A 22,122-nucleotide genomic window follows, 5' to 3' on the forward strand; every position below is an offset into this window, starting at 1 on the left:
TGGTAGAATTGAATCATGTTGGAGGAGAAGTTGGCTTGGGGGAAAAAATACTAGTTTCTATTTTGGCATACTAAATTTGACCTTCTGGTGCCCTATTCATATGGGAATTTTGTGAAATGTATTTCATAAACATAGAACAGAAACAGAAACATAGAAATCCGGCCTAAGATACCAAGGCAGATACTGTAGATAGGAGTCATTCTATTAAAATTAGTAGTTGAAGCCATAAGATCATTGAATGAGAAAGTATAGAGACTGTAAAGAAGAGGCCGTGATCTTGGGGAATATGAATTTTAAAACAAATTTTAAAAGCCCTATACACTTACCATGAGGGAAGAAAGAGCATTATGTACCCATACATTCTTTAAAAGTTTAATAATATATCCAAGGGGATGGGAAATTACATTCCATGAACCAGATTTGGCCCATTGCCCGTTTTTGTAAATGTTTTCTTGGAACACATGCTCATTTGTTTACGTATTGCCTATACTGGCTGTCTTTGCACTACAAAAGTAGAACTGTGTAGTTGCAACAGACCATATGCCTTCAAAGCCTAAAATGTTTACTAACTGGCCCTTTGCAAAAAACTTTACCAGTCTCAAATACATATTAATTCAGAGTGTGAAATGAAATTTCTCTCATTTTTATGCAACTTTTTACTTAGAGCATTTTCAAACCTAGAGAAAAGTCCAAAGAACAGCACAGTGAACCCCTGTGTATGCCCTTTCTCTAGATTCACTGGTTGTTAAGAATTTTGGAACATTTATTTTATGTGTCTTTAAATGGACCTACATACATTCGTATATGTAAATATGTGAGTTTTCCCCATCTTTGCTGAACCTTTTAAAAATTGGTTATGTATATCTTGATACTTCTAAATACTTCAGCATATATCTTCTAAGAATAAAGGCATTCTCATACATAACCATAATTCCTTTTCACACCTAAGAAAATTAACACTATTTCAAGAATATCTAATATAAATACTACATTTTAAAACATTCCCAAATTCCCAAAATGTCTCTCTTACATCTTTTTTTTCCTTTTCTTTTTTAAGTGCGGGACCTGATCTGAGTACACTTTTGCTGCATTTGGTTTTGTCTCTTTGGTCTCCTTAGTTTAGAACAAGTCTTCTTGCTCCTTCATAACATTTACCTTTTTTAAAAGAGTATGAAATTATCTTGTAGAATATTACACATTTTGAGTTGATATGACAGTTTCCTGATTTAGTTTAAATGTATTTGACAGGAATACAATACTGCATAGGTAATGTTGGTACTTCTTAATACATCATGTTATGTTAATTGGTGCATAACGACAAGTTACTCCTATTAGTGATGTTTGATCACTTGGTTAAGATGATGATGACCAGCTCTCTTCATTGTAAAGGAGCATTTTTCCCTTTATAACTGTAGTTGACATTTCAACGAATGACATGCATTGGAACTGCATGGATCTACTATATGTGGATTTTTTTCCCCATAAATATAGTCCCGTGAATGTATTTTCTCATTGATTTTCTTAATTTTTCTCTAGTCTACTTGATTATAAGAATTATAGTATATAATACATGCAACATGAAAAATATGTGTTAATCAACTATATGTTATCAGTAAGGTTTCTGAGCAGCAGTAGGCTCTTAGTAGTTAAGTTTTGGGGAGTCAAAAAATTACACAGCTTTTCAACTACACCACAGGTTGGTGCCCCTAACCCCTGTGTTGTTCAAGGATCAACTGAAATATAAAATAATTGGAGAATAATACTTTGAGATCATAGAAGGATCCATTCATTTAGTGGTTTTAGCATCCATTGATGATCCTTGATTTACTTAGATGTTGCATTGGTTAAAAATAGTGATTTCGTAATTTCAACATTAATTGACAATTTTTTTTTAATTGACAACTTTTCTATGGACAAGACCGCTTCTCCTTTAAAAAAAATAATACTGTGAGCTCATGAAGTCTTTTGTTATTCAATGTATTCTAATCATTTGCCATTATTCTTTGTTCCTGATCTGGGCAATAGGAATCGAGCTCCTTTGTCTTTCTGATGTAATCTATTATCTTATGAGCATTTCCTTCTTTTCTGGAACAGCAGTAGGTTTTAAGTTAAATGTTCAACTTTCCCTTTCCTCTGACCTTGAATCAGTTACTTCTTTAAGGAGTTTTTGTTCTTTTTAGCGGACAGTTGTATTTAGACTAGGTGTACTACTCATTGCTACTGAGGTGTCATTACTTCTTAGCCTTTCCAGTGTACAGAAATAGGGTGATATAGTCACAAGTTCATATTGATAGTTCCAGTTCACATTCAGTGCCACTAGATTTCTCTTCATCCTTCTGATATTTCATATTTGTATCTCTCTCTTCCCCAGTTAAAAACCCAAGTTCTCAGCAACAATGTACCATTATCAGCAACGACTTACTAATTTAAAGTTCAAAATTCTTTTGTATGTGTGTATTTAGAGTATGTCCTACTAAGAGTAAATAATAGCTATGCTGTATGCAATAACACAGTTTACAATAGTAAACTGTATTAACTTTTATTGATTTAATTTTATTTATTTGAAGATCACTTGCATGAATCAAAGTAAAAATTATATAAAACATTAATTCAGAATTCTTCCATCCATTCCTTCCTTTGCTGACCTAGTTTCCATAGGTAGCCACTTTCATTAGCTTTTAGTTTATCCTTTGTTTTGTGTTTGTGTGTGTGTGAATTTCCCCCAGACTAACAAGCAGGTACCTAACATTATTTCTCTTTCTTTTTGGCAAAACACTATGTCTTCTCCCTTTTTTTGTCTTCCTTTTTTTCACCTAATATTTTTTTTTTTTAAGATTTTTTTTTTTTATTTATTCGTGAGAGACACAGAGAGAGAGGCAGAGACACAGGCAGAGGGAGATGCAGGCTCCATGCAGGGAGCCTGACGTGGGACTCGACCCCCGGTCTCCAGGATCACACCCCAGGCTGCAGGCAGCGCCAAACCGCTGCGCCATTGGGGCTGCCCTTTTTCACCTAATATTTACTAGAGATCCTTTTATTTTAGGTGATGGTTGATAGAGATTTTCCTTATTTTTTCTCTTGGCTCACTCTCTGCATAATACTCTTATCATGTGGACATGTCATAGTTGACTCAACCAGTCCCTTACTAATAGGAACTTTGGTTGTTTCCAATGTTTTGCTATTACTAGTTATGCTGCAGTGAGTAACCCCTTACATCTGTATTGTTTCTTACTTGTGGGAGGTTTATCTTGGTGAAAGATTCATAGAAGTGAGATTACTGGGTCAAGTGATAAATGAATGTGAAGATTAATTAGCTATTGCTGAATTTCCCTTCATAGATATTGTACCATTTTGCAGTCTTATTTTTTATTTGTACCATTTTGCATTCTTACCAGCAATGTACCTGTTTCTCCATAATTGCCAGTGGAATTTAAAGTTTTGAAATTTTGCCAGCCTGTTAGGTGAGAAACCTATCTGACTCTATTTTTTTTAATTCTAGTATATTTAATGTTCAGTGTTACATTAGTTTCAGGTGTACAATATAGTGATTCAGCAATTCAATACATTATTCAGGGCTCATCCTGTTAGTGTACTCTTAATCCCTTTTGCCAGTTTCACCATCTGTTAACCATTAGTTCTCCATATTTAAATAGAGTCTGGTTTTATGTTTGTCTCTTTTTTCTTTGTCCATTTGTTTTATTTCTTAAATTCCACATATGAGTGAAATCATATAATATTTGTCTTTTTCTCACTTATTTCACTTAACATAATATCCTCTAGATCTATCCATGTTGTTGCAAATGACAAGATTTCCTTCTTTTTTAGGGCTAAGTAATACTCCATTGTGTATATATACTACATCTTCTTCATTTCTTAGTTTGGTTTTAATTTGAATTTCTATGTCAGTGAGATTAAATATTATATCAGATATTTGGGCCATTGTATTTCTTTTTTTTTAGTGAATCATCTATGCATATCTTTTGTTCATTCTATCAGATTTTAATTTTTCTGTTATCTTTGATTTTTTTCCCTTAGTTTTTAAGAATTCTTTTTATATTAGGATTCTGAGATATATTTTACAAATAATTTCTCTCATTTTATTGTTTGTCAAGTCTTTTGACTTTGATATGGTGTTTTTTGCTCTGCAGGAGTTGTGTTCTTTTTTCTTAAATATTGTTCATGCATGTCTGCATACATGTTTTAAAACCTAAATGGGAACACACTGTACTTACTGTTTTATAATCTGCTTTTTCAAATTCTGTAGTTTCCATTTTATGTCAGTTTGTATTTTATTATACTGATGGTCCATAATTTATTTAAATAATCTCCTATTAATACTAACATTTAGATTATTTCCAGGTTTTTGCTCTTTTATGTACACTACTCTGAGGAGCATTCTTGTTACAGATATCTTTTAGCGCTTTAGGATCAATTTATTAAAAGAATACTTTTGAAAAAGGAATATTTCGATCAAAATGTATGATCATTTAAAATTTATACACAGTGCTTTGTTTAATATCGCTTTACTGGATGGATTATTTCTTACTGTTGTACTTTGTGTTTCTTTGATAACTGGCAGGGTCAAAACACAGGCAGCAGTCATTATTTTTGTAGGTCAAATATTGGTAGTTTCATGGTCCAATGAATAACCAGGGGCTATTTATACTTTTCTAAATTGCCTATTCATGACTTTTGCCTGTTTTTCCTTTTAGTTTTTTGATTTGTTTGTTCTTATTTCAAAGGATTGTTCACATTAAGAAACTAGCCCTTATTCAGTGTAATGTAAATATTATTTTCTAGTCAGTTTTTGTTTTGTTTTCATTTTGTTCAGCATTTGCTTATGTTATTCCAAGCAGATATTTGACCACACATAAAAAATTTAACAAATATTGTCTTTTTCTGTTTGTTTGTTTTTTTTTCTTAAAGATTTTATTTATTTATTCATGAGAGACAGAGAGGCAGAGACATAGGCAAAGGGAGAAGCAGGCTCCTCACAAGAAGCCCAATGCAGGACTCGATCCTGTGACTCCAGGATCATGCCCTGGGCCAAAGGCAGATGCTCAACTGCTGAGCCACCCAGGCGTCCCAAATACTGTATTTTTCTTTGTGAATTCTGTTTTTGTCTTGCTAAGAATGGATTTTACCACCTCAAGATTACAGAAATATTCTGCCAATACATTTTTCTAATATTTTTGTTTTTATTTTTATTTTTTTAAAGATTTTATTTATTCATGAGAGACACAGAGAGAGAGGCAGAGACACAGGTAGAGGGAGAAGCAGGTTCCATGCAGGGAGCCCGATGCAGGACTCGATCCCGGGACTCCAGGATCACGCCCCTGGGCTGAAGGCGGTGCACTAAACCACTGAGCCACCCAGGCATCCCATATTTTTGTTTTTATTTTCTGAATTTAGATCTTTAATTCGTCTGAAATTGATTTTTCTGTATAGTATGTGATTGCATAGCTAACCAACAGAATCCTTTCTTTCCCAATTAATTTGAAATTCCAGTTTTACCCTACATGATTCTGCTTGAGTTTCCTTTAGAGTAACATTGAGCTATTTATTTATTATCTAGTGTTGAATTGTTTAAAATATTTTAATTTTATAGTACACTTTGATTTCTGTAGTGCAAGTCCCCAACCCCTGCCAATTTTTTGAGACATCTTCTTATATTTCTACATGACTTTAGAACCCGTTGATTAAATTTTTTAAAAAAAGTTTATTTGGTGATTGGAATTGTGTTGTGTGTGTTAATTTACAAAGTTAACTTGGGGAGATATATCTTCTTTGTAGTACTGAAACTTCTTATCCAGAAACATAAGTTCAGTCAGTCAGATCTTCTGTGTCACTCAGTAAAATTTCATCCTTTGGCTCTTGCAAACTTCCTGTTAAATTATTTCTATATTCTTTGTTTTAGTTTTTTTTTTTTTAATTATTCATGAGAGACAGAGAGGCAGAGATATAGGCAAAGGGAGAAGCAGGCTTCCTGTGGGGATCCTGATGCAGGACTCGATTCCAGGACTCCAAGGTCACACACCCTTGGCTGAAGGCAGACGCTCAACAGCCGAACCACCTAGGCGTCCGTAGTTTTAGGGTTGTGTGTGTGTGGTTTTTTTTTTAAGATTTTATTTATTTATTCATGAGACACACACACACACACACACACAAAGAGAGAGAGAGAGAGAGAGAGAGAGAGAGGCAGAGACACAGGCAGAGGGAGAAGCAGGCTCTATGCAGGGAGCCCGATGTGGGACTTGACCCTGCGTCTCCAGGATCAGGCCCTGGGCTGAAGGCAGCACTAAACTGCTGAGCCATCCGGGCTGTCCCTTAGTTTTAGTTTTGATATTATTTTGGATAAATCATTTTTCCCCCCACTTTCTACTTTATTTTTTTTTCACTTTAACAGTTTTTATTTGAAGTCATATATAAGATTACTTTATTCCTGCATCTTCTCAGTTGTTTCTTCCTTATATTTGCCCTTTTCCTAATTGGTGAGATTTGGCTTTACATCAAGGATGTTTTTGCCGTCTTTGTCCGGTTTTAGTCTAGTGTTAACCAGACTTTTTATGCTGGGGTGAAAGCCCATATGGACAGTTATACCATTCACTTTCTGTGGCTGTATTCGTTCAGTGTAGATGCTGCGTTTCTCCTGTAAATCTGGACTACTTTGCCAATTTGCTGACCTTTGTGGTGTCCTCGCACAAATTGTACTTCATCATTCTTTTGAATGGACGTGGATTGAACGTTGTACTTCTGTTGTCTCAGCTTTTTGCTTTTTGTTGTTGTTGTTGTTTTTTTTGGGGGGGGGGTTGTCTCAGCTTTTTGGAAAGAAGGGAAGACATAATCTTCCTGTGAATGTGGGAAAGTGCTTTGAAATACCTTTACCGTTCTTGGTCCAGACAGAAGTCACAAAGGAACTGAACTTCATTTTTTGGCTGCTGGCACTGGCCACAAAAGGCTCCCACTTCCTAATTTAATTGGAATATAGAAAAACCCTTATTTTCCTATGTTTGTCTTCTACTTATTCACCTTTGAACTCCCATTGTTTGTAAAGGTTTTTTATTTGATTATCTTGGGTTTTCTAGGTGAATAATATATTTTGTCTTAATTTCTTCTTTTTACAGTATATTTATTCCTCATTTTTGTTTTTTTGTTTCTATTTTAGAACATTGGTTTGAACTTCTAGAAAATATTGAATAGTGTTAATGATGACAAGGAACCTCATTTTGTTTTTAACATTACTGCTGTATTTCACCAGTAAGTTTGATAATTGCTATTGTCTTTTGGAAGATACTCTATCAAATTAAGTGTGGATGTGCGTGGGTATAATTTTACTTTTTTTTAAAGTCAGGATTAACTTGAATTTTATCATGCCAGTGAAAAATACCAGACTAGCAATTATCAAACTTACTGGTGAAATAAAGCAATAATGTTAAAAACATTACATTTGTCTCTTTTTTATATTTTTCATAGAAATTTCAGTGGAATTCATCAAAGGAGAAGTTAATTTTTAGTGGACTCAGTTTACTCCCTTGAAAACAGAAGTCTGCACTTACTTTTAGGGGACAATTGGAGGGAGAATTAGAGGAGAAGACATAGAATATAGTAATATCTAACTCTCAAGTATTTTCTGTGTATCTATGTATCCCATATGATTTTATGTGCTTTACTTACGTTTATTCATTTAATCCTTCCCAAACACTGGGATATTTAGATTTAGGTGTTGTTACTATTCCCTTTTTTACAGTGAGAAAATTGAGAGATTTTAAGTTAACTTGTAGAAAGCAGTAAAGTGAAGAATATTTTCAATTCTTGGAGAAATTTCCTAGGAAGGGGGGAAAGAAAGTATCAATGAATATTGATTATTCCTCTCAGAAGTGTGAAAGAAAGGAGAAAAATGGACAGTAGTGGAGGTATAGCAAGAGTTGAAGGAAGATTTTTTTTTTCCAGTGGAAAGATTTGAGTATGTTTTGAGTATTGGAGAAGATTGAGTCATATACATGAGATTGAAAATATAATGTTAAAAGAAAATATTTGAGGGGGGAAGATACTAATGAATGTAAGAGATGGATTTGAGGGTGAATAAATAGTTAACTTGAGAAATACAAAAGAATATTTGAAAGAAAAAGATTGTTGATTTTTTTGGGAAGAACTTTATGGTGGGACAAGGGAAACTGAAATAGCCTATGTTAAATTACCTACTTCTTAGCTAAGTAGAAGGTGAAAGTCCTTTGGTAAGGGAAAGTGGAGGAAGGGCAGTGGGAGGAGATGTAATTAGGTGTTGTGAGAAAGTGAAATAAGTGCTTTGAGGGATGATTATCAATTTCTGATAATCGTTATTAAATTTTTTTATGACTTCTTCCAGAGAATACATTGCATATTAAACATTTTTATATGTGTAAGATATCTATAGTAAATAATATATACATTTTAAAAGTTGTAGCAGTATCTAGCACATAAATACATATATAGTATGCATATAATATATATGTTAAAAGTTACAATAGTATTTAGCATATCTAGTATTAGCATGTTAAAGTCTCAAAAGGGCCATGGGAAAACTACTGTTTTGTGTAATGCAGAGTTCCCCAAATATATTTTATTACTAAGTATCTTTTTCATGTACCAGTTTTTAATTGTAAAACATACTTTTAAATCATCCAGTTTAATGTATCCAAGGTATTCTAATTTGGAGAGAAGAAAGCATCTTCACAGTTGAGACAACAGATATATATACTCCTTTCATCACTGAATCAGTTAAAAATTGGGCTCATGTTATCATATACTGACAAAATAATAGCTACCATTTATTGAGAATCAGTTGTTTTCTTCAGTATTATATGTATGTAGGGTATGTGTGTTTCAACGATTCCTCACATTTATTATCTTTGTTGCTGATGAAGAAACTGAGACAAAGAAAGATGAAATAAGTTATCCAGTTAATGGGGAAACCTGATTGAAACACAGAATTTTCATATTCCAAAATTTGCTCCTTATAGTATATTTCCATTGCTTATAGTTCTCTTTTCTTTTTTTCTTTCTTTCTTTTTTTTTTTTTTATATAGTTCTCTTTTAATTGGTAGTGTGAAATGAGCAATTTCCTGCCAGATGGCTGAGTTATGGCCACAAACATGTATGTATTTCTTTTTTGAAATAACATACATTACATGTAGAGGAGTTATAAGACCTGATATTATTTGCATTATCTGTTCTACTGGAAGTCATTTATTTCTGTTTATATTAATTAAAAGTGTAATTACTCAGAGTGACATGCTGAAAAATATTCAAGGAATGTAGGCCAATTTCTCCATACCTATGTTCTAAAGAATATATTATTAGAGTTATTAATAGGTATTCTAAAAAGAGGAAGAGGAGCTCATGGTAAAACAGATTTTGGAAACACTGCATATTATATAGCCTCTTCAGAGAGCAAATTAAAGGCTATAATAAAGCTATTTCCCAGCATTTCTCTAACTTACTTGATAATGAGATTTTTTTGGGAAGAAATCTGTCTTATCTTCTTAAGGCATTAGCATTCATTAGAACCAAGTTTAGTAAATGATAATATAGACTGAAAGTAAGCTTCTGTTTTGGCACATGCCAGTTAGCCTTTCATCAGCTGAGTGTGTTTCCTAGCTAGAGCTACTTAAGGATTATATTTGGATATATTCCAAATGCATACTTACTACTAAGTATGCTAACCTTTAAATGGTGCCAATACATACTATTTCACATTGCTTTTTTGCTACTGTTGCATTTTAAATACTCTTTATCCTTTTTCAGTATACTTCAGTTAAGTCAGATATATTTGCATGCTTTTTTCTTCTTACCATTTTAGATATGGGAGAAAGGACTACTATAAATGCGAGTGCAGATGGCAACGTTGGAACTATAGAAGATGGTAGTGACAGTGAAAATATTCAAGCAAATGGAATTCCAGGAACACCAATTTCTGTTGCATATACACCGTCTTTACCTGATGACAGATTGTCTGTCTCTTCCAATGATACTCAGGTATAAATGGGGGGTAGAGGGTATCTTGTTAATCTTACAGATTTATAGGCTACCAGTACCCTGTGGTGAATATGTCCAGTTGATAATGCTGGCTGATTATAGTTAGGGAAAATAAAAAGTTGGGTTTTTCTTATTGATATAAATTAAAGCAGTTTATTCCCTAAATATATTGATCACTAAATTCTCAACTCTAAGTTGTTTCGTATGTGTTCACACTTCTCTATGCTCCCCCCCCCCATTGAAATTGCATTTAAAAAGACCATTTTTATCATGTATTCATAGGACAATTCTAGTATCATTGGATGAGAATTTTAGAAATCTAGGGAACTTTATCTTCAGGGCTACAGTGGAATCTATACAATGGTAATGATAGGTTCTCCTCATCTTCCCTACCCTATATTTAGTGTGTTCTTATTTTAGGTAAGGGAGTCCTACCCTAAATCATTGCCCTATGTATACGATTCAGATTTCTTGGCTTTGTTGCCTTGACAGTTTCTGTTGTTTTATAAGTATCTGCACAGAGTAGATAAAACATAAAATAGGACAAAAACATAAAACACCCAGTGATAGGGAGTGGAAAGTATGGTTTAGGCCATGGGAGCTATCTTGTCAGGGTATGGAGGCTGACAAGGTGGAGGTGCCAGATTTTGTTAAATATTGGTATGAACTGGATAAATTCCATGATCTTTTTTTGGTGGCAAAGAGAGAATATTTTTAAAGAGTATATTTTTGGGGGTGCCTGGGTGACTCGGTTGAGCATCTGCCTTTGGTGCAGGTCATGACCTTGGGGTCCTGGGATCAAGCCTGGAGTCAGGCTCCCTGCTCACTGGGGAGTCTATTTCTCCCTCTCCTTTTGCCACTCCCTCTACCCATGTGCATGCTCTCTCATTAAAAAAGAATTTATTTTTAAGGCATTAATTTATTGCAGGGGAGGAGGGTGGTATGTCAAACTAAAGAGAAATGGTTTAGCAAATTCCTCATCTCGTTTCTCCTCCAACAGAACCCCCTCCATAGAAGGCTGAAATGATTTTATCCTGGCAAATGTCTTTATTTACATGGTATGTTAATTTGTTTAGGAATCTGGAAATTCTTCAGGACCTTCACCTGGTGCTAAGTTTTCCCACATTTTACAAAAGGATGCCTTTCTAGTATTCAGGTCATTGTGTAAACTGTCCATGAAACCACTATCAGATGGACCACCAGATCCAAAGTAAGTTATTAGCTAGTCTTGAAAAATACAGTTTTTTAAACTTGAAACTTAACTTACTATAAGATAGTCTTTGGATTTTCTTTTGTTCTTCTTGTCCTGTAGAAACATCAAAAATATAAACTGGGATTATTTTGCTTTTTAAGAAATGTATTTGAAAAACAGTTCCACAATTGCTAGATACCTTATACTGTTTCCCAAAGCATACCAACAGCATTAGAGAATTGTACCTGGTTGAACAATTGAAAGAATTCTAATTTCGGTATTATAAGAAACTTTGGAGTTAATGTAGCCCTGTTCCATGTAGATTCATGCTAGGTTTCTGAAAGCTACCAGTTGAAAGGTAATAAAACCTAAGAGAAATTTTAAAATTCATGATGAAAGATACTACATATTCATTAAGGTCTGAAAAATGTCCTAATGTGATACCTTTCTCTGTGGGAAGCAGGAAGTACTTTGAGATAGAAGTCACTTATCTGATTCCTGTCAAATATATTAGTTTAAACTGTAGGAAAGTCCCATTTTTGTAAGCCATAAATCATCAAATATCTTTCATTTCATATGAGTCAAATGTAACTAATTTTTGCTTGAGACCTAGTTTGGGCACTGTTAAGCCATGCCTGCCTAATGTTGCAACATGATGTAATACAGCATGACAATTCTAGGAGAACTTTTTGGAGAAAGAAGTTTTAAAGAAGGGCTGAGTGGCTTTGAGAAAAGGATATTGAAATAGGGGGAGATGTAAGCAATACTACTTCGTTTTCTAAGACTTTAGAGCATTTCAGTTTCTAAATGTCACCTAAGAAGGAAGATTAGACACAGTTATAATAAAAGCTTTATAAGTTTTGGGAAAACACATTTGTTCTATTTTTTATTTTGTCACAGTATACTGATTCAGTGAGAAACATTTTTAGGCCCTAAAGCCTAAATTCTAAAATCTTTAGGCTCAAATCCTGAGAGTTAGAAATAGAACATTGATTTTTTTTATATTTTGGAAATATAAACTGTACAGAAAAAGGATTAGGGTTGTTAGTTTGCAGTATAAACTTGATTATACCCTGTGTATAAGAATACAGATTTTTTAAATTTCTTATTCTGTGAAGGGAAAAATAACCATGTCATTGCAAATTGCTGAAGACTTACTTTAAGGAGGAAATAACAAGAATTTTGTATTATTGCTGAAGGTCATCTTTGCCATGATTCAAAAATGCTATTAACCTTAAAAGTTTCAGATGTTTAGTTTTCCAAATCAATTTTTAAAAAAATGTGATTTGAAAAACTGTAAGTAGAAAAGGGAGAGTTCTCTAAAGTGTCCACAACAAAAAGAAATTACATGATTTTAAGGAGTATTCTTTTGGGGGTGGGGCTTCCTTTAGCACCTTATAAAGAATAATCTAGTTTTGGAGAGCAGCAATCTTTAATATTACAAAGGATTCTTATGAGGAATAATGTAAATTAGTTCTCCTCCTACTCAGTGGATGTAAACCAAATATTTAGGAAATTTTGTTTGAACATAAGAAAAAGATCTTTTTGGTCATCAGGGACATTAAACATTGCAATTGAATATGGAAGAAATCAAATTTTCCATCCCTAGAAATTGTTCATTTTCCAAAGGGAATATATGGTTTTCTTACTTTGAATGATTTCTTTCTCCAAAATTAATGACTTGTAGTTATATCATTTTCTCTTTTGCCTTGTTTCTCTTGATATTTTGTGATCTTGCTGAGATGATGTTTCGGGAAATGTTAAGTTTGAATTATAATTTGAAACTACCCTGTGAAAAACTGCAGACCTGAAATTTCTAGCTGCTTTTGCCTGTAAAAATGTACATAAGACAATACTTTGATCATTTTTTCATAATATAATGCCTTAGAGATAGTAGGTACTTAATAAATGTTTAAATGGTGCATGAATAAATCTACGAGTTGTATTGAGCACATACTACGTACAAGGCAGTTTGTTAGAGCTGAGGATACAAAAATAAAACATAACAACTTATGTGCAGGTTTTAATAACTATTGGAATTGAGAAAAAGATGATACAATAACTAGGCTAGAAAGTAGTAGTAATACAAAAGCCTTGGAAGGCTTCAACATGAAGGGAAAATATTTCACCCATGTCATATTTTCCTGTAGCTATTCATAATCTTTCTTCTCACTGTTTCTAACTTGATTTATTTAAACATTCTTTTTTGGCAGGGGGTGTATATTTGTTGCACATAGTCATAGATTCAGAGGTATAGCCATCTTGGAAAGTTGATATGTAATAAATAGCAAATGATGATATTATTGGTTTCACTTTTATTTCAAAGATGGCAGTATATTTGTGATTCCCATTTACATGAAATTAAATATTTCTTGTTAGAGTTTCTTAGTCTTTGAAATACTCAGCCCTTAAAGCCATAACATTTTTAAGACAGAAATCAGGAACAATTAAGTTTACTATCCTTGGTGTGAATGTGATTGATACAGCATTTGAAAAAAATAGAAGAATTAGCTGCTAAAGCATTTAAGCATGTTCTATATTTGAAAAGTTGCCTGGGATCCAGTCTTGGTCTGTTGGCCTTAAGAAACTTGTTTTAATGGGAGAAAAATTATATGTATGAAATCTGATAATTATAATGCTCTAGATACTGATCAGAATATGGCTTAGAATATTGATCAGAAAAAAAGTGAAAATTTAAGCTGAAAAGGTGGATTTTTGCATTTCATAATTATGTTTAGAATAAATGGTAAACTGTTAAGAGATAGAGATGTTCTAAAAGCCTTTATTTTTCAAAAAAGAAAATACCTTTAAATGGTTATTGAAAAAATAAGCTTGAAGTAGTCCTATATAACTTATTCATGCAACTGGAACTTTTTATTTTGTTTAGGGTTTTTGAGTAACATACCTAGGAAAAAAGTACATTATATACTAAACTATTAAATGTTATATACTGTGGAACTATTATACTAAATAACGGCACATAATCTGGGAAGTTCATGATGATTTCTAAAAGGTAAAATACACTGTGAAAGAAAGGAACAAGGAATAAGTCTTTATTTTTCTTGTCCAGAGGAACAATAGGTTGATTTTAAATATATGTGAATGATTGTTTTTCCATATAAAAAGCTTGTGAAATTATGTAGTACTTGAGAACATAAGTGGAACTACTCATTATTAGTGGCAAAGCATATTTGTGTACTGTACTTTTTTTATGTGGTAGAGTTTTCTGTTCTCCATTTAAAAGTGTATGAAATTCTGTGGTACCAGGAAATATCTTTGAACAGCCTTTTATTACCTTAATGCTAAATATGTCCATGTACTGTGCCTTCTTTTTTACATTTTAGGTCTCATGAGTTACGATCCAAGATTCTTTCATTGCAGTTACTTCTATCCATTCTGCAGAATGCAGGACCTGTTTTCAGGACAAATGAGATGTTTATTAATGCTATTAAACAGTATCTGTGTGTTGCACTCTCAAAAAATGGAGTCTCCTCTGTTCCAGAAGTTTTTGAGCTTTCTCTTTCCATATTTCTCACTTTGTTGTCAAACTTCAAGACACATCTGAAGATGCAAATTGAGGTATGTTCTGCATTTAGATATTGTTGGGTATTTCATTTGTTTCATGTTTTAAATCAGATTATTGATCCCCTAGAAACTTTTTCAGAATGTAAAATAATAATATTTGTGTATTGTCACGTACAGTTGACCTTTGAACAATACTGCTTTGAGCTGGGTAGGCTCACTTATATGTAGATTTTTTCAATAAGGTACAGTACTGTAAATGTATTTTCCTCCTCCTTAGAATTTTTTTTCTTAATGATTTTCTTAGTAACATTTTCTTTTCTCTAGTTGATTGTAAGAATATGGCATATAATACATGTAATGTACAAAATATGTGTTGAATGTTTATGTTGTCAGTAGACTTGTGGTCAGTAGTAGGCTAGACTATTAGAACTTAAGTTTTTTGGAAAGCCAGAGTTATATGTGGATTTTCAATTGCAGGGATCAGTAACCCTAACACATTGTTCAAGGGTCAGCTCTGCTGTTTTTATTTTTCATTTACTCATTCGACTAACATGTGCTTATGAAGTATTAAGCACCGGGTAAGTGCTAAGAATACAAAATCAAATTAAAACACAGCCTCTGCCTTCATGGAATTTATACTGGTTGAATGAATGATTCTCTGGATGTTTTGAGGTAATTTGGTCCTCGCAATAATTTTGCCATTGTTTATATGGTATGTAATAGTGAATTTGGTTATCTTAAAAGAAAGCTCTAAACATATACTTTATCTACATGGTTTTAAGCCATCTAAGTTTTGGGCACTTTAGAGAGGCTGTTGAGATGGTTTATATTTTTAGTGTTATATTTTAGGAATTTGAGATTTTAATTTTTGCTTTGTATTATTTTTCTAATGTGCAAATGATAAATTATCATTTTCCTAGAGATTTGAGTTGGGTAGAACAATCCTATTATACTTTATTATTAATGTTCTACAGTATCTATTATAATTTGCATAGAATATTATGGAAATAAGACAGAATAAAGCCTTGGTATTTTAACTGAAAAGTTTCTAAACTGGGGCCACATTTTGAAGAGGAAACATTTCTGGTGCATGTATATTGTCAATTTTAGTTTTTCTTATGTCTATTAAAATAATGGAAGGCATTTAATTAGGAACAGTTGCTATTTTTTGATAGTTTTCCCATTATCTTCAGGAATTACAATTAAAAGAGATTTAAAAAAAAACTTTTGGAACTTTTACTTCCATACTAACCTTTCATGTGATAATAAAGCATTTAAATTGCCATTACATCATTTTAGAAGACTGTGCATTTATTTACATAGAGATTTCTGAACACTGGGACTTAATTTCTTTAAGTAGTTTAGTAGACTGAAATATAAATTTTTAGGGAACAGCTATCACAAAGATCATTTAAATTGAGATTACTATTTTTGTAGATTAAATTTGATATACAAAACTTTTGGAAGCACAAATTTAAAAGAAAATACTGGTAAGAAGTTTCCTTTCTCGTCAGATGGTAGATTCTCATTACAAAATTGTTGTAATACTGATTTGTATGTTTAAAGAGATCAGGTTTATTTCACGGATCAAACAAGGCAAGTGTAGATACGCTTTTGAAAACACTAAACACATTCAAATGCGAGATAAGCTATGTTCTAGTTGGAGAAAACAAAGCCAAAAAACCTAAATTTGCAAAGCAACATTAAAATTGTTATTACTTGGGGCACCTCGGTGGCTCAGTGGTTGAGCCTCTGCCTTTGGCTCAGGTCATGATCCCCGGGGTCTTGGGATTGAGTCCCGCATAGGGCTCCTGCAGGGAGCTTGCTTCTCCCTCTGCCTCTGCCTTTCTTTCTGTGTCTCTCATGAATAAATAAATAAAATCTTGTAAAAAAAATTTAAAAAAGAAAGAAAGCATAGGTCAGTTTATTCACAAAACAAAAAAAAATCACACCTTGAAAAAAAAAAAGATTGCTATTACATAAATGTTCATATTTTGAGAATATTTATTTCAGAGTTTCTATAATGTGATTTTTTCCACAGACATTAACTTACCTGTCTACATCAGAAAATAGTTAATACACAACTTTCCAAGAAAATATTTGCAGACAAAGTGTTTATGATATTGCTGTTACACTACATGTATTATATTTTAGGTGCTCTATAAACCTTTAAAAATTGGGGGTTTTTTAGAGCCCCTGTTGATGGGCATGTTGTCTTAAATTGCAGTTATAGGCTATTGCTTGTTAGTACGATTTGATAACTCAAAGAGAGTTAAGTTTTTATTTTTCTCTTTTTCCAAATGTAGGGGTTTTATTTATTCCACAATTTGGAGAGTTCTAAACTTTATTTGTTTAGTATAATTGATGTTAACAATATTATACTAGTGTCAGTTGTACAACAGAGGGATTTAACATTTGTGTACATTATAGGATGGTCACTGCAATAAATCTAATTACTACCTGTTATCTTACAAAATTAATACAAAATTATTAACTATATTCCCCATGTTGTGTATTACATCCCCATCACTTGTTTCATAAATGGCAGTTTTTCCTCTTACTCCCCTACACCCATTTTGTACCTCTACATCCTCACCCCTCTGACACCTACCAGCTTGTTCTCTGTATCTGAGTCAGAGCTTTGTTTTCTTTTGTTTTTGTTTTTTGGACTCCAAATGTAAGCGAAATCATGGTAGTATTTGTCTTTCTCTGCCTTATTTTACTTAGCATAGTACCTGCAAGATAAATCCATAATGTTGCAGATGACAAGATTTAAATTCTTTTCTTTGGCTGAATAGTATTCCATTGTATGTATATATTATGTCTTTACCCATTCATGGACAGTGAGATTGTTTCCCAATATTCTCTGTTCTTAAATAATGCTGCAATAAACATAGGCATCCTGTATATTTTCTAATTAGTATTTTCATTTCTTTGTTTAGATACCCATTAGTGGAATTGCTGGGTTATATAGTCACTCTAGTTTTAATTTTTTGAGGAACTGCCATACTGTTTTCCATAGTGGCTATACCAGTTTACATTCCCACCAATAGTGCACAGAAGTTCCCTTTTCTCCACATCCTCTAGCACTTATTTCTTATTTTTTGATAATAGCCATTCTCACAAGTGTAGGGATATCTCATTGTGGTTTTGATGTGCATTTTCCTCATGGCTAATGATGGTGAGCATCTTTTCATGTGCTTGTTGGCCATCTATATTTGTCTCCTTTGGAAAAATGTCTATTCATATCCTCTGCCTATTTTTAATTGTTTTTTGCTATTAAGCTGTATAAATTCTTTATATATTTTAGTTATTACCCCTTGTTAAATATATTATTTGTAAATGTTTTCTTCTATTTAGTAGGTTGCCTTTTTGTCTCATTAGTGGTTTCCTTAGCTGTGCAGGAGCTGTTTAGTTTATACAGTCCTATTTGTTTATTTATGCTTTTGTTTCCCTTGCCTCTGGAATTAGATCCAAAAAGACATTACTAAGGCTGATGTCAAGAAGCTTACCACCTATATTGTTTCTAGGAGTTTTATGATTAAAGGTCTTACACTAAAGTCTTTAATCCATTTTGAGTTAATTTTTGTACGTGGTGTAAGATAGTGGTTAAGTTTCATCATTTCACATGTAGCTGTTTGTCCAACACCAGCAATTAAAGACACTGATTACTGATTTAATCTCCTTACTAGTAATTGGTCTATTCAGATTTTCTATTTCTTCCTGATTCAGTCTTGGAAGAGTTTATCCATTTCTTCTAGGTTGTCCCATTTGTTGATATATAATTGTTCATAGCAGTCTTTTGTGATCCTTTGTATATCGGTGGAATCCACTGTAACCTCCTATTTCATTTCTGATTTTATTTGAGCCCTGTCGTTTTTTTTTTTTTCTTGGGGAGTTCACCTGAGGATTTGTGAATATATGTTATCTTTTCAGAGGATTAACTCTTTATTGATAATTTCTATTGTCTTTTTAGTTTTTCTTTCATTTATTTCCACTGTGATCTTTATTATTTACTACCTTCTCCTTAGGTTCCATGTGTTCTTTTTAAAAAAATTCCTTTATATGTAAAGTTGTTCATTTGATATTTCTCTTGTTTATTGAAGTAGGCTTCTATTGCAGTGAGTCCCATCTTAGGACTGCTTTTGCCGCTACATCCTATAGATTTTGGTATGTTATATTGGCTTTCATTTGACTCAAGGTAGTTTTTGATTTCTCCTATGACTCAGTTGTTCAGTAACGTGTTGTTTAATCTCCACTTACTTGTAGTTTTTCTATTTTTCTTTTTGTAATTTCTAATTTTAAGCCTTGTTGGTTAAAGTATTATTGGTTGGAAGTTTTTTTTTTTCTCTCAGCACTTTGAAAATCTCATGTCATTCCCTCTGGCCACACAGTTTCTGCTCAGATATCTTTTGAGAGCCACTGGGTTTTTCCTTATACACAACTAGTTCTTTTTCTCTTGATGCTTTTAAGATTTTCTCTGTATCTTTAACTTTTGACATTTTAATTATAATGTGTCTTGGTGTGGACCTTTCTGAGTTTGTCTCATTTATAATTCTTTGGGCTTCCTGACCTGGATGTCTGTCTGTTTCCTTCCCTCAAGGAAGTTTCTAGCCATGAATTCTTCAGATAATAACTCTTGTGCCCCTTTCTCTTGGTCTTCTCCTTTTGGGACCACTATAATGATAATGTTCTTCCACTTGATGTTGTTGTCCCTTAAGTGATCTTCATTTTTTAAAAACTCTTTTTTCTTTTTGCTGCTCTATTTGGGGCGTTCGGCTGCCCTGATTTATAGGTCCCTGGTCCTTACCTCTTTGTTTCAGTCTGCTGTTGAACCCCATTAGTGTACTTTTCAGCTCAGTTACTGTGTTCCCCAGCTCTGTGACTTGTTATTTCGTTTTCTTTTTTAAAATTCTCACTATTCCTGTACCACATTCTGTGAGCATCTTTATAACCATTACTTGGGATTCTTTATCACGTAGGTCACTTACCTCCCTATCATTAAGGTCTTTTTCTGAGGTTTTTGTCTTGTTATTTTGTTTGTTTGAAATCTATTTCTCTCTTTCCTCATTTTGCTTGACTCTGTTTCTATGTACTGGTGAAACAGCTACCTCTCTGTCTTGAGGGAGTAGCCTTATTCAGGAGATGATCCTTCTCATTCAACCTTGCCCTAGCTCTTGATTGTCCCTTGAACCTTTGTGATTACCTAAACCACTTCATTTATTCTTGATATGCACCTATTGTTGAGGATGTGCCACATCCTGTCAGTGATCCATGGGGAAGAATCTCATTTAACACCTAGTTTCAGACTGTTTGCAAGCCACTCCTCCCCCCAGGCAGCAACTTTTAAATATGCAAATATATACAGTCCTGTTCTCCAGACTAGGAGATCTGAAGATGTCCCCTGAGTGACAGTTGCAAAAATCCTGACTCCAATGCAGTGCATAAGCTCCTTTCTGGGAAACCTTGTCAAGTTGTAGCAAGGCCAAGGGGAGGTGCAAAGCACAGCTTCTCCATGCTTATGCTCCCAGGGAGGAGCTTTTTAGCCTCTAGATATGAGGGAGGCCTGAAGCCTGTTCCTCATGCTGAAGCTTCCAGGCTACGTAAATACAGGAAGACACATTGTGTTTCAGTCCACTGTCTGCGCAGTGCCCTCTGGAAGGTGACATGCCAAGAATAGTCTTTCTGATTGTTACAGTCCCATATTGTTCTGAATGCCAGCTCTCTTGGCCACCAGAGCCAGGCAGTCAACTGGTATCTACTCTGTAGATTGTGTACACCCACTGGCTGTAGCAAGGCAGTTGGAGAGGATAAGGGGAGGGGCACCCTTGCTGTCTTCAGACTTCAGAAAGGCAGTGGGAAAATGTCTTGATCACATGTGCCCACGGGTTTCAGCAGTGCTATGACAGAGTGCCTTGTCTGTGTGTCCTCTGGCTTTAGGCTGAGTGCAGGAGAATGCCACAGCCACTTGTGCTCACCAGCCTCAGCCAGGGGCAAGGGAGCACTGTAACTACGCATGCTTTCTGGCCTCAGCAAGTCTCATGTCCACTGCTGCTTGCTTGTCCCAGTGATGGCTGACTTCTTCACTCATGGTACCTTTAGAGTGTCTAATCTTTTCACAGTGTACTTGTCCTAAAAGAAATACCTTACAGTTCCATTTTAAAAGTTAGGTCCAAACAGCTTAACAAGTATTTGTCTTAACAATATAGTCTACATTTGAAGAAAAATAAGATAATTTTTTTAAATGATGTTTTTATTTTTAAGTAGTCACAATTATTTGACTACCGAATTGTATGTACCTGTTGGACACTGCCCAACTCCTCAGACCGTGGAATCCACTTGGACACTGCCACTCTTATTTCCTATTCATTGACTTTCATGCAGTGCCTGCTCTTCATTATAGCATTCACTAAAACCCAGGTTTGCAAAAATGATGATGTCACTGAAAGGAATGTAGTGTGATGTAATTGATCAAATGTTGAAACTGAGCAGTCTTGTGAGGTATTCAACAAATGTAATTCTTCTGAATTTTCCCTCAGAAATTGTCATAGCATTCCTCTGAGTTGGCTGCAGGGGTGCTTTGGGGCAATGTTTAGGAGTGTGATCATAAATATTTACTGAATGCTTGCTCTATGCCATGCAGTGTAGATACAGTGCTTAGCAAGAAAGACCTGGTCCGTACCCTTTTCACAAGTTAAGCTCTTGTAGGAAATTCTGCTGACATTAAGGAAGTAATAGAAATATGTTGGATTTTGTGAAAGAAAAGTGCATTTTAAGGTACCACACCCAGTTAAGAGGGAGAAGACGTTACCTCATGATATCAGTATGAATTTATGGACCACTTAAGCAAGCTCTATAAATGTTAACGTGTGACTTTTGGTTTTCTTTTTCAGTCATCCTTTCTTAAATTAGCCACTTTTCCAAAAGAAATTTAAATCTAAAAATTCCTTCTTGCTCTTAAATTTTAATTTATTTAAGTTGATAACTCCTTTTGACATTATATGATGTAAAGAATAGTGAGAAATAGTTTGTTGTTTTCAGACAAAGATTTCCAGTATATGAGTAATTATAAAAATATCATAATGTAAGAAATTATTTTTATTGTGTGGATTAGAGTATTAGGTACATTTAAATCTAGGAAAATTAGATACCTGTTATAACATCTGAAAAACATAACTGATGAATAAATTTATTCTTTTGGGGGGATTGAAAAATGAAGTATGAGTTATGTTGGTTTTGTAAATATGTTCACAAAATTCTTACTCAGAGGAGCTCCACATCTTTGCAAATTTCCTTTGTGGTGGCTGTGTGATAGCAAACAAAACAATGTGAAATACAATACTCCTACCATAGGGCTAGTTTAAGTCACACACCCAAGTTATTTAGTCCTA

The 22,122-nt window shown here is 33.7% G+C and overlaps 1 protein-coding gene across 1 annotated transcript in view; it reads left to right on the plus strand.

The window, feature by feature from the left end:
• ARFGEF1 (ADP ribosylation factor guanine nucleotide exchange factor 1) overlaps positions 1 to 22,122 on the plus strand; it is a 141,409-nt gene that overhangs the window by 65,481 nt on the left and 53,806 nt on the right. Inside the window, exons 8-10 of the mRNA XM_041769300.1 lie at positions 9,839 to 10,014; positions 11,091 to 11,224; positions 14,551 to 14,785. Coding sequence (XP_041625234.1) covers positions 9,839 to 10,014; positions 11,091 to 11,224; positions 14,551 to 14,785 — 545 coding nt within the window. The remainder of the gene's footprint in view (positions 1 to 9,838; positions 10,015 to 11,090; positions 11,225 to 14,550; positions 14,786 to 22,122) is intronic.

The sequence above is a fragment of the Vulpes lagopus genome, chromosome 9, assembly GCF_018345385.1.
Source record: "Vulpes lagopus strain Blue_001 chromosome 9, ASM1834538v1, whole genome shotgun sequence".
Lineage (NCBI taxonomy): Eukaryota > Metazoa > Chordata > Mammalia > Carnivora > Canidae > Vulpes > Vulpes lagopus.